The sequence below is a fragment of the Pinus tabuliformis genome, chromosome 1_2, assembly GCF_031772625.1.
Source record: "Pinus tabuliformis cultivar Carrire ecotype Pingquan chromosome 1_2, CPIR1, whole genome shotgun sequence".
In the NCBI taxonomy this organism is placed as follows: Eukaryota; Viridiplantae; Streptophyta; class Pinopsida; order Pinales; family Pinaceae; genus Pinus; species Pinus tabuliformis.
The window spans coordinates 641,370,431-641,383,463 of record NC_142298.1 but is presented as its reverse complement, the minus strand read 5'-3'; the positions used below and the strand labels follow the sequence as shown (position 1 = coordinate 641,383,463).

At 41.2% G+C, this 13,033-nt stretch overlaps 1 protein-coding gene across 1 annotated transcript; it reads left to right on the top strand.

Moving 5' to 3' along the window:
• The first annotated feature begins 8,198 nt into the window (after positions 1-8,198).
• Positions 8,199-9,455, top strand: LOC149207283 (uncharacterized). The gene has a single exon (XM_089397995.1). It carries the CDS (start codon positions 8,199-8,201, stop codon positions 9,453-9,455), a length of 1,257 nt encoding a protein of 418 aa, XP_089254121.1.
• The last annotated feature ends 3,578 nt before the right edge of the window (positions 9,456-13,033 follow it).

Below are 13,033 nucleotides of genomic sequence, written 5' to 3'. Positions count from 1 at the left end.
CCGACCCTGTCTATGGCCTAAGCCAAAGTATATAACCCTGGGGCTATCATGTCTGCCTTCCCCTCTACTAGTTGTTCCCTTAGCTCTCTATTCTCTCTTTCTAATATTTCAATTTTTAACAGCAAGGATTTAGTTTCGCTCTTACCAGGTGAGGAAGGTTCCTCTGGCTAAGCCTGCTCCTTGTCCTCCTGCTCTACTTTGTCTCCGTTCTCCTTTGACATGGATGGGGACTCTGGGTGCCCACTAACCCTTATCCTCTACTTTGGACACCTATCGCCAATTGGTTTTTCGATTGGCCTCTTACGAACCCTTACTTTTGAAGGCTAGGATTGCTCCTTTATCGCTTCTAGAGCTTCGTCAGATGTCCCAATTTGTCTCCTATGGGTAGTTCTGGCCTTTTTCCTCACGCATACCTCCCAACTCCTGCCCTAGCGGCTTAGGGTGTCCATCAAAATGAGCTTGATGAGGCCATGGTTGGTGACGCATGTTTCTGGTTGCACAACTGTTTTCACGGTCGCGGCCATATGGTTGATGTTTCCCAATAAGAAGTAGGGAATATTTATCAGTTGTTGATGTTGAAGGTGGTTTAGCAATGGAAAGTGGTAATTGAACACAATTGTTTCCCTTCCCTTACAGGTGATGTACTTGATGAGGTAAAGGGCAACATCAGCCCATGGCTGGGGAAGTGACAACCTGTCAATCCCCCTCCCTTTCTTCACCAGTTGCTCCTCCTCTTGGAGGAAATCCCCCTTCAAGGAGGGGTCATTGACTTTCCTATTAAACCACCTCTTTCCTTCCACTGGTAATGTCGTCACTCGGGCAATCACTTCCTCTATAACCTCCAGCTTCAACCCCCTAACCTTTGTCTAATTTCTCTTTAAATTCTTCACAAATTCCATGGAGACTCCCCCATCTAATCCCTCCAGCCTTTGGAAGAACTCAAACCAGCCTACGTCCTTAAAAATCTGGCATGCTTTGGGGCAATTCTCCAAAGCCTCTGTCGACCCTAGCTCATGCCAAATTGCTGCTCCACCCATCGCTACACAAATTTAGTGTTGTTTTCCTTCCTTTTCCCTTCCTTTAGAAGTTCTGGAGCAGTCGACACACTACTTAGCTGTTATAACCTACAACTATTCTTTTCCACTTCTCTGAGCACTCTGAATGGGGATGCAATGCTCCAGCAGGGGTAAATGGTAGGGTGGTAGGGGTGAGAATTTCAAATTAATATTTACAATCATGGTTTGTACTGCACAGTAATGTTTCCTTATTAATGCTAGGTTATGGGAGGTCTAGTCGAAGGTACACTTCCCTTTTTTGGTATGATCTGTCATTAAGTGACAATGATTACCAGATCACCATGCTTTAATTGCGATTTATTTTAAATAATTATAGGTCATGCAAAGGTCATGTTGCAATATGATTCGCTCCCCCTGGCTTAAATGTGACAGCCGACCTCGGCTATCAAAAGAGAAAACGTGTTAAGTTGCCATAATTACCGAATAAAAGTGGATAACGATATTACCTTCGTATGATGTACCTGGGTGACATGGGGCGCAGTCGTTGGTGGTGAGACACGTAACTCTGGTGACGAGAACCACGATGATGTCTGCTGTCTATTGTAATAAATATCTTATTTGAATTATTTTTAGAAGTCGTCGGCTGTTATAGGTGTAACAGCCGAGATGACTATTATGTATTATTAATTTTTACAAATAAAAACAAGGTCATGTAACAACATTATCATAAAGTGTTCTTGGAGATAACAAATTGTATTAAAGAATGTGTAATAACCACTACAAAGTGGTTTTCAACTGTTACGAAAATTGTCTGTCTGCGCCCAGAAAAAATTTTCACAGCCAGATTGTTTTATTACATTTTTTTTTTGTAAGTTTGAAGGTGTAACAGCTGCCAATAGTGGTTGATTTTCAATTGTTATACTTATTGGAAAAATCAGAATTTTAGCAGCATAGGGTGGATTTCCTCTATTCCTGTAATCTGAAGATCTAAATTTATGACAATGTTGATGAATGAATCCCTTGAAGAAGGTTTGTGATATAACCGAAGACGAAGCCCATTTCCTAGTAATGGTGTCCTCGCACTGCCAATGGTCACTAAATTTACAGTCCCATTGTCAAAGACTGCATCTACCTCATAGGGACCTAGCCATTTAGTGCAGAGATTACCCTTTGAAGTCTTTGAATCTTGAGTCATATAAGAGAGCCCAATCTTCTTTCTAGAACTTCTTCTTCTTGATGAATCTGTCATGCCACTTAGCTCTCTGCTGCTAGATAATCTTTGTTTTCTAGAGAGAAGCTAACCATTTCTCCTCCAATTCATTGAGCTAGTTTAATCTCTACTTTTGTGTTGTAGCCAGATCCAAATTTACCTGCAATATTGTTATTAGTGTCTTAAGTTCAAATTCAATATGGAATAAGGGATTTTTTCCATACACAAGTTCATACAGTGAGAATCCCATGGTATTCCTCCATGTAGTCCTGTATGCCCACAACACTTCTAGAAGTTTGTCAGCCCAATTCCTTTGGTGACTGGCCACAGTCTTGGTAAGGATCCCCTCAATGACTTTGTTAGTGCTTTCCACTTGGCCATTTGCTTGTGGATGATAAGGTGTTGTGATTCTATGATGGATTTTATATTTTTCAACCAACTTCTGGATCATATGGGATGTAAACTGGGGCCCTCCATCCGTGACTATCTCCCTGGGTATACCAAATCAAACAAATATGTAAACAAAGATGTATTCAAATAGAAAGTTTGAAACAACCTGCTCTGTGGCTCTAGTTAGTGCCTTTGCCTCAACCCATTTCGTGACATAGTCAAAGAGACCAAAATGTAATATTTTTGTCTAGATGAAGGATTAATTGGTCCCACAAAATCTAGGGCCCATATTTGAAAAGTTTATAAGACGATTTGGGGCTGTAATGACATCTCATATGATTACATTGGTTGGCCCATCCTTGGGCAACTATCACATCCCTTCACAAAATTCTTCGCATCTTGAAAAATTGTTGGCCAATAATACCCTGTCGAAAGGACTTTGTACCTTATCAGCTTATCTGTAAAGTGCCCTCCACAAGGTTCCTTGTGACAAGCTTTAAGAATGTCAAAGATATCATCTTCTCTAACATGTCTGATTTGGAAATCTAGTCCAGTTTGATAGAGACTCTATCTAGGTATAGGTAGCACTTTGTTGTATAATATTTCTTTTCTCCTTGGAGGACAAATACTGTGGAAACTTCCCTGCAGCAAGATAATTAGCTATATATGCATACCAAGGTGAGTAAGTAGAAATAGTAAAGAGATATTCATCAGGGAAAGAATCCTCTATAGGAATTCAATTGTCATCAATAGTTAACCTATAAATGAAATCAGCTACTGCATTATCTTTCCCAGGTTTATTGATAATTGTGATATCAAATTCTTGTAACAGCAATAACCAGCGTGTAATTCTACCATTGGTAATTGACTTTAATTAAAAAACGGATGGCAGAGTGGTTAGTGTGTACAAATACTTGATACCCAGTGATATAATGTCAGAATTTATTGATAGCGTGCACGACTGCTAAGAATTCTTTCTCAGTCAAGGAGAAAAATTGGTAGCTCCCGCGCGCGCAGGCCTGGTCTGACCTAGCAGCCATTGCTGCCTCTTGCAGCCCCTTCGCTTGGTAGCCCCCTGCTGCTGAGCTTTCCTAAGCTCGGGCTTGGCCTCTCTCTGTCGTATTCCCTCTTCTTGCGCAGCCTCCTGCTGCTTCCTCTTGGTAGCCTCTTGCTGCCGATTGCGCGGTGCCCAGGGACGGGCCTTCTGCTGATCTCGGCATTGTGACCTCGCATGGGGGTTTCGCTCATGGCCTACCTGCGGTCGGTTGGTCCCCTCTTTTCGTGGGTGGCCTCCTTCATCATGGATCCTGGCGGCGGCTCTAAAGATTCTCCCCCTCCTCCTCCTGAGCTTGAAGCGTTCAGGTCTCTCATTGCAGCTGCTGGGAAACGACAGTCCTCTGGCCCTCAACTCAAGTTTGTTAAAAAACTGGGAAGCATTCCAATGGTGTCTCTACCGGTGGAAGATACTTGTAGAACAACGCAGAATCTTGCCGAAAGAGGCCTTATTGGCCAGTTTACAGGGTTATGGCCCTCCCCGAAAGCTATCGAAGAATGGGTAAAGCGTAACTGGACTCCCCTGGTCAAAGAAGGAATAAAATGTCATTTCATGGGCAAAGGTATTTTTGTGTTCGTATTCGAAAATGCGGAAGATAGAAGCCTGATTTTTAGAAATGGGCCATATTTCATGGGCCCTCAAGGACTCTACTTGAATAAATGGACCCCTGACTTTGATCCAGCTCAAGATGTGCCCACGGCGGTGTCGGTTTGGCTGCGCCTTCCTCACCTTCCCCTTCACTGTTGGAGTTAGAACTATCTGCAGTCCATTGGAAATGTACTTGGCAGATACATAAATCAGGCTCCAAGGAAGGATCAATACTCTTGTGCTCGAATATGCGTAGAGGTCGATCTTGAAACTGGCTACCTGAAGCCATTAAACTCGCGGTGGCGGATTGGACTCACATCCAAGAGCTTGATTATGAGCAGCTTCCTTTCAAATGCTGTCACTGCCATGAATACAGGCACTTTGCAAGATATTGTAAGAAGAAAAAATAGGAAACTACAGAAAAATAAAAAGGAGAGCAGTGGAAGCAAGTAAAGAAAATAGAAAATAACACGCAGAACAACAAAAACAAAGGCAAGGAGATAGGGAACAAATCAGGGCAAGAAAACGAGAGCCTTCAAAACGTCGGAAACAAGGAAGCAATCAGCACAGTGGAGGACAAAAATCCCTTCGAGTCTCTCACTCCTCCCTCAGATCCTCCGGAGACAGAACAGGAAGATCCTCCTCGGCCAATCAACATCGACTTCCAAGATCTAGGTAACACATCAAATCCGAATCTAAGTAATAATTCCTCCCCTTCATATGCTAATATAATCAAACAAAAGAAGAAGAAGGTAGAAAATGTAGGCTCCTCGGATGATGAGAACCTTGAAAGGCCATTCAAGCGAGTCAGAAGGAGATCAAACAAGGAAACTAGAAAAGAAGAATCAGAAAGGCAAAAAACCCTTGGAAGTCAAGCCACTATTGAAATGACTCTTGGGAGGAATACCAGACCAAGGGCTTCCAAGGGAGGCGAACCCACCCCAACAAGTTGTAAATGATGAAGCTGGTCTCTTGGAATTGTAAGGGACTGGGGAATCCCATTAAGGCAGAGGCCATAAAAGATTTAATGAAAATGGAACCCATAGACATACTCATGCTCCAAGAGACAAAAATAGAAGGGGAGCTCCTTCTTAACACCAGTAGTACAAAATGGAAATTTGATTCAGGAAAGGCAGTCAGAACTAGAGGCTCGGCTGGAGGAATAGGCACATTTTGGTCTAAAAATTCCTTCACTCTAGATAGATCCTATGAGACTCAACATTGGATATATACAGAACTATGTCACACAACAAGTAATACTAAACTAGCCTTGTTTAATATGTATGTCCCGATTCATTATGAGGAAAAAACAGAGTGCTGAAAGACACTCTCGGATTACTTAGAGCATCTCAACCCTACGAATATTGTCATAGGAGGAGACCTGAACATAATCTTAGACCCCAAAGAAATGAGAGGTGGATCCTCCACAAGAGACCCCTTCCTCTCCACAGTGGAAAACCTCATTCAACTATGGGATTTAGTAGAATTTAATCCTGTGAAAGGTGCATACACTTGGACAAATAATAGAACAGGGGAACATCACATTTCAACAAGACTGGATAGATTCCTCACTAGCAGTTCTATAATGATGGACAATAGAATTGTTTTCTCCAAGATCCTCCCTAAACTAACTTTGGATCACAAGCCAATACTATTGTGCTTAAAGGAAGAAGAATATCTCGGTCCTCTTCCGTTCAGGTTCAGCCCTCGCTGGGTTGAAAGGGAAGGGTTCCTTGAAACTGTACAAACAACATGGAAAACAGATGTCTCTGGCTCCCCAAGCTTTGTATGGGAGCAAAAATTGAAAAACACCAAGAAGGCACTAAAAGAATGGATAAAGAAAGCCACCAACACCCCCACCAACCAGAGGAAAAATGCAGTAAATCAGTTGGAAGAACTTCAATTCGGTCTGGAAGAGAAAGATATATCACCCACGGATTTAGACAATGAAAAATCTACCCAAAGGAAAACATACAGCTCCTTCAGGCACGAGGAAGAATACTAGCGATTAAAGTCCCGCAGCTTGTGGCTCAAAGCAGGGGACAAAAATACTACATATTTCCATACACAATACAGGTCTCGCCTTTCGTGAAATCACATTGCAGAAATCACTACAGCTAGTGGTCAGGTTTGCAGAGGATTCGAACAAATTAAGGAAGCAGCTGTGGAGCATTACCAAAACCTCCTTAGCGCTGGAAAAGATGGGAGCGATGAGGATATCGTAGAATTCCTCACAAACATCCCTCATCTAGTCAGTTCATACGACAATGATACACTCCTAAGCTCAGTCATGGAAGAAGAAATATCAAATATTGTCTGGTCCATGGAGCCAAACAAAGCCCTCGGACTTGATGGATTCTCAATCGACTTTTATAGAATATGCTGGGAGCTAATAAGCCCTGACCTTCTTCGAATGGTTCAAGGTTTCATGAGGAAGGCAAAGGTCGGAGGCGGCATAAATTCCACCTTCCTCGCCTTAATACCAAAGGAAGCAAGCCCAGGCTCTTTCGATAGGTACAGGCCTATCTCACTATGTAATTCATCCTATAAGATTGTGGCCAAGCTGCTGGCAAACAGAATCAAACTCCTTCTTCAAAAATTAATCTCTCCCGCCCAATGGGGTTTTGTGAAAGGGCGACACATCCTGGATAATGTCATTCAAGTACAAGAAGCACTGCACTCCAGTCATTCACGAAAAGAACAAGGTATGCTCATTAAATTGGACATGTGTAATGCCTTTGATAGAGTAAATCGTTCTTTCTTGTACAGGGTTCTATCATCTTTTGGTTTTAGCCAGGACTTCATCAATCTAATCAAAGCTTGCCTAGAGAAGATATGGATAGCACCAATGATAAATGGAAGACCTGCAAACTTCTTCTTAGCCACCAGGGGTTTGAGGCAGGGTTGTCCGCTTTCACCCTTTCTCTACATCCTGATGCCAGATTCCTTAAGCAGAAAGTTGACTTTGGAAAAACAAATTGGCAGTATACCAGGGATCAGAATCGTGAAAGGTATAGAACCAGTGAATCATGCTCTTTTCACTGATGACTCCCTTTTGCTAGGGGGGGCCTCTCTAAGAATAGCAAATACCTTCATAACCAAAATTCTGTAGCATCTCAAGAGCACTGGTAAGTGAGAGGAAGAGCGCGGTGTATGGTTGGAACATAGACCAACACACAATTGGAAAAATTGCAGAAGATCTGGGATATGCAGGGCACGCAGAATGGGAAAAAATCAAATACTTTGACCTCCCTATAACGATGGGCTCCAACAGAAATCATCTGTGGGAGGAAGTAATCTCAAAATTCAAAAAGAAGATAGTAGCCTGGGGAGGCTTTTGGCTATCTACAGGTGGAAAACTTACGCTAATCAAATATGTCCTCTCTGCTTTGCCTACATTCCAAACTTCTCTCATGATGGCTCCAAAATACACTTCAGACCAAATCTCCAGACTCATTCGCAATTTTCTGTGGAACGGAGGGCGCGGGAATGCCAATAGATTTCATTTAATTAGCTGGGAAATAGTGAAAAGACCGAAGGTGGAAGGAGGACTTCAAATTCATGATCCTGTGCACGCAAACATAGCTCTGCGCTGCAAGTTGTTATGGCAGCTCTGCACTGAGCCTAGCCACCCAGTCAGCCAGATCTTCAAGCAGAAATATCTTAAAAATCAGACGATCATGACCTTCAAGCCAGAGAAATCCCCAAAAGGCACAGAAGCCTGGAAACTGTGCAATAGAGGCATCAAGTTCTTAAAAACCCACCTGTATCGTATTCCTGGGAATGGTAGAAAAACAAAGCTATGGAAACACTGTGTCATGGGACACCACCCTCTTGATGAAAACAATGAGATTTCTGAGATTAGAGACTAGCTTCGAGCAAAAGGAATTCGGAAAATCGAGGATATCTTAGAATGGGATAGTAAAGGCAATTGGCAAAGATGGAAATCCCCAGAGTCCCAGAGCAATTTAACGCTCATTTGGCTGCCCTTAAGGACACAATTTCTGACTTTGCTCCAGTTCACACTGATGATGAAGATTCTTGGGGCTGGGGCAAGAATGGAGTATACACTGCAAGCCAAGGATACTACCAAATGCAAAGCAGACAGGACTCGCCATACCCGGCAACCGTGTGGAAACAAATTTGGGACAGCTTCAGCATCCCCAAAATCAATTTCTTTTTCTGGACTTTATTTCACAACAAAATTCTGACTGGAGAAAATTTGTGCAAAAGGAATATAGCAGGGCCACACAGATGCGTCCTCTGCAAAAGAGATCTGGAAACTGCAAATCATCTATTCATAGCGTGCGATTTTGCGAAGGAGGTTTGGTCCATCTTCTTCATCGGGTTGAATGTGAACTCCTCTACTCAAAGCACGATTGCCACCATGTTCACCTCCTGGAATGCCAGCTATCCCCACCGCATTGTCAGTAAATCAATTTGGCACAAAGTGTGGATAGCTGCTCCAAAATATGTTTGCTGGAAAATCTGGTTAGCCCGGAATGAGATTATTTTCAATAACACTGAGTTGTGTGCAGCAAAAGTGGCGGAACAGGCAAAGAACCTCCTCTTAGAAACTCTTAACCACTCTCCAGTTAAGGATGACAACTCCCTTAGAAGCGAAGAAAGGGCGTGGTTGAAAGATTATACAGGAAAGGCTAGACACTCAGCAAATACAAGCCCAACTCACAAGGAAAGATGTCAGATCCGCGAATCAGAGGACAAATTCCAGCAGTGGTGGAAATCCCAGGACAAGTGCACTATTTTCTTCGATGGAGCCTCAAAAGGCAACCCAGGGAGGTCAAGAGTAGGAGGTGTGATCTTTTTTCAGAATGGGAAAAAAGACAAATTCAGCTGGGGTCTTGGACTGAAAACCAACAACCAAGCTAAAATTCTCGGTCTCTTGAAAGCCTACCAAATAGCCAGTAAAGAAAACCCAAACGAAATTCTAATCATAGGCGATTCAGAACTGCTGATAAAAACAATGGTAAAAAAGAAAAGGCTCAAGGATCCGGCTCTGAATAAACAGCTAGCAAGAGTAAACAGAACTCTGAAAGACTTCCCCTCGGTACAAATCTGCCACATTCTAAGAGGATTAAACAAAAACACGGACAGATTGGCAAATATTGGATGCTCTCTGCAAGAAGGAATGATCAGCATAAATGCAGAAACACCGACCAAGGCAACTATTCCTTAAGAAGAAAGAGTGCTTTCGTCATTTTTGGAAATTGTAATGGTCGTTTAGGCTTTGCCCGACATGCTTTCTATCAATAAAACTTAACCGTTTCAGTTAAAAAAAAAATAATTCCTTCTCAGTCACAGTATAGTTGAGCTTATTCGGAGTTAGATTTTTTCTTATGTAGTAAATAGCATAAGGTTTCTTATCCTCTAGTTGTCCCAACACAACACCTACAACAACATTAGATGCATCCATAGATATGTGAAACGACAGTTCCCAATTAGGTCCTCATAAGACCGGAGCTGCTGATACACAACATTTCAGCTTCAAAAAGGTTTTCTCACACTTTCCTGTCCACAAAAGGTCGACATCCTTCATGAGAAAAGAGAATAATGGTGATGCAATTTTTGAAATTTTTTCTATAAACCTCTTGTAATACCCTGCATGCCCCAGGAAACTACGTACCTCTTTTTGCATCTTGGGGGTTGGAATTTTCAAAATTACCTCTATTTTTGCAGGGTCTACCTTGATCCCATCAACAGAAATGTAGTGTCCTAGCACGATCCCTTCAGTCATCATCATGTGACATTTTTCAGTGCTCAAAGCAACATTAGTCTGTACACAATGTTCCAACACTTTTTCCAGATTAGCTAATGTTGTTTCAAAAGCATCTCCATAAGGTGTAAAATCATCCATGAAGATTTCAAGACAATCATTCAACAAATCAGAAAATAAATTAATTAATTAATTAATTAATTAATAATAATAATAATAATAAAATTAAATTAAAAATTAAAAAAAATTAAAAAAATAAAAAATAAAAATATAATAATATATATATATAATAATATATATATATATATATATATATATATATATATATATATATATATATAATAAAATAAAATAAATTAAAAATTAAAAATTCCCAGTATTGCCCTCTGAAAGGTTGTTGGCACATCGTAGAGTCCAACAGGGAGTACTATGTATCCGAGAGTTCCCCAAGGGAAAGTAAAGGTCATTTTATCTTGATATTCTGGGGCAATTTGTATCTTATTATAGCCACTAAACCTGTTTAAAAATGAAAAGAATTTTTTTTTCCAGAAAGGGTATCACGGACCTAATCTGTAAATGGTAAAGGAAAACGGTCCTTTTGAGTGGCCTTATTGAGTTCTCTGTAATCCACACAAACTCTCCACTTGCCATTCTTCTTAGGAACGATGACAAGCGGAGACACCCACTGACTGTCAGATATCGGATAAATAAAATTAGCACTCAGGAGTTTTTGTAATTCTTCCTTCACCACCTCCTTCAGTGCAGGGTTCATGCGGCATTGTGGTTGTCTGACTGGTTTGCAACCATCCTTCAAATAAATATGGTGAGTGCATAGTTAGGGTGGATCCCTTTCATATCTGTATAGTCCCATGCAAATTCCTTTTTGTATTTTTGTAACAGCTGTAACAACAGTTGGTTTTGCTCAGCAGTCAGGTTGGGGTTAATGTTCAGAAACTTTCCTGGTTCTATTTCAATTGGACTGCTATCAGTATTCAGAGTGGTTCTCATTTGTTCAAAATCTATATCTTCTACCTCTTCTTCCTCATTCAAATTTTTAATGGAAGCGACAGAAAGCGAGTTACTAATAAAACCATTAATGATATCATCTTTTGTCTCATCCTTGAAATACTGGTCTTTCCCCAGAGTGAGGAGTGGTAGGGAAAGATTTGATTTGGGCTCAAAATCATCCCAACAAGGGTTTTATAAATCCATATTTGGTTTTGGGGGGTAAATATTAAGGTTATTTGTTGCATGGCTATCCGAGATCAACATAGATCTAGATCTGCAGCCTATAAATGCATCTGTAGTGGCCAGCCAAGGTCTCCCTAAGATTAGAGGATGTGCGCCCAAATTGGATTTGGGCTGTAAGATAAGAAATTCAGATGGATATCTCTAGGACGCTATTGTAATTACTATATCCTCTAACACCCCCTCAGGTTTAACATGGGATCTGTCCACTGATCCAAGTACAGTAGGAGTATGTCTAAGCCCTTGTAGCCCTAGGGTGGTAAAGAGGTCCTTTTTCATTACATTAATGGCAGCCCCAAGGTCGATCAATGTGTTAGTTATGGGATGATCATTAATGTAGACAATAACCATAGGATTTCGTAGATCATTATATTTAGTTAGAAGAGGCTGAACGGACATTAATTCGGATAACTTCCCAATCACATGTATGGTAGTAGGATCTTTAGGCTTCCTCCTAGGTTTCTTGATACACAATTTCAGCACTGCTTTAGCATAAATAGGTACTTCTTTAAGGGTTTACAACAAAGGAATTCGTACATGCTAATTTTGCAACTCCCTAAGAAAATTAGATTTAGGCTATGAAGTCATTCCAGGTTCAGCGAATTTTTGAGGATATAGAGGGTTTTGAGTTACAACAGTCGAGTCGGTTGTTACAGGTGTATCAGCCTTTCCCGAGTTGGTTGTTACAGCAATAGCAGTCCTTCGTAGGTTGGTTGTTACATACTTAACAACTTCCTATGTATTTGTTGTTATGGGTATAACAGTCACCTCAAAGCCTACGATATCTCCTCTGGAAGGCTCACATTCCTCCTTTGTAATGATAGGAGAGTGATTTACTTTAATTACCTTACCTGATCACAATTGAATTTAATTAAGACCCATGGGGGTAATAAGGTAGGTCTGGAAGGTAGGTGAAGCCTCTCTGCCTTGAGATGCTTTATTGTTCGGGTTTGGGTTAGGTTGTACAAGTAGTTTGGGTCGCATAGGCAGCGTAGGAGCATGAGTTTGGAAAGGATGTAACTGTAGCTGTTGTTGCATTGGTAATCCAAGTAAAGCTGTATTCTGGGCATTTCCGCTCTAGTTCTGGTTCCAAGGGTATGGTTGAGATGGAGGATATTGGATAGAGGGAGATGGAGACTATTGGTTCCAGGGTGAAGGAAACTCTGCTGAAGAAGGAGCAGAATACTGCCATCGATATTGATGAGTATTATATGCATTGTTCTAGGAATTGAAAGAGGATAAATCTTGACACATATCTGGAGGTTGTGGTTGCCATGACCTCCTTGGTGTGATGAAATAAGAGGACTGCACCTCCTTGCTTGACTCTCTAAGTACCACCTTTAGTCTAGAAAGCTCCAGAAATTGACCTGTCAAATGTTCTAGCTCGAAAATATTGCACAAGTTGATGTTGTTCAATTCGCAATCCCTCAAGGGATGCTTCTTCTAGTAATTTAGACAGAACACTGCTAAAGGTGTATCAGCTTCTGCTTGTGTCTTCTTGATCTGTGCTAGCGTTATCTGGGTAGATAGAGTACTGAGGATATCGGTCTTGAAATTTTCAGACAAGTTCTCGATTTCTACTCTAGTTACTCCTCCTCCTGTAGATTTTTGAGTTTGAGAAAAGGGATCTCAAATTGTGCTTCTCCCCTTAGACGATCCTTTGGAGCATCTTAGACAGAGATTTACATTTTCAGTGAATGGTTCTTGCGATATATCCCCCTTCCCTAGTAGGTTCAGGGTGTTAAGGCAGTCGTCCCTCATTCCTTTGATAAATATGGTCTTCAAGATTTCAT

Excerpts from the sequence above, each read along its gene's own strand:
- LOC149207283 (XM_089397995.1), top strand. The coding sequence starts at position 8,199 with ATGGAAATCCCCAGAGTCCCAGAGCAATTTAACGCTCATTTGGCTGCC.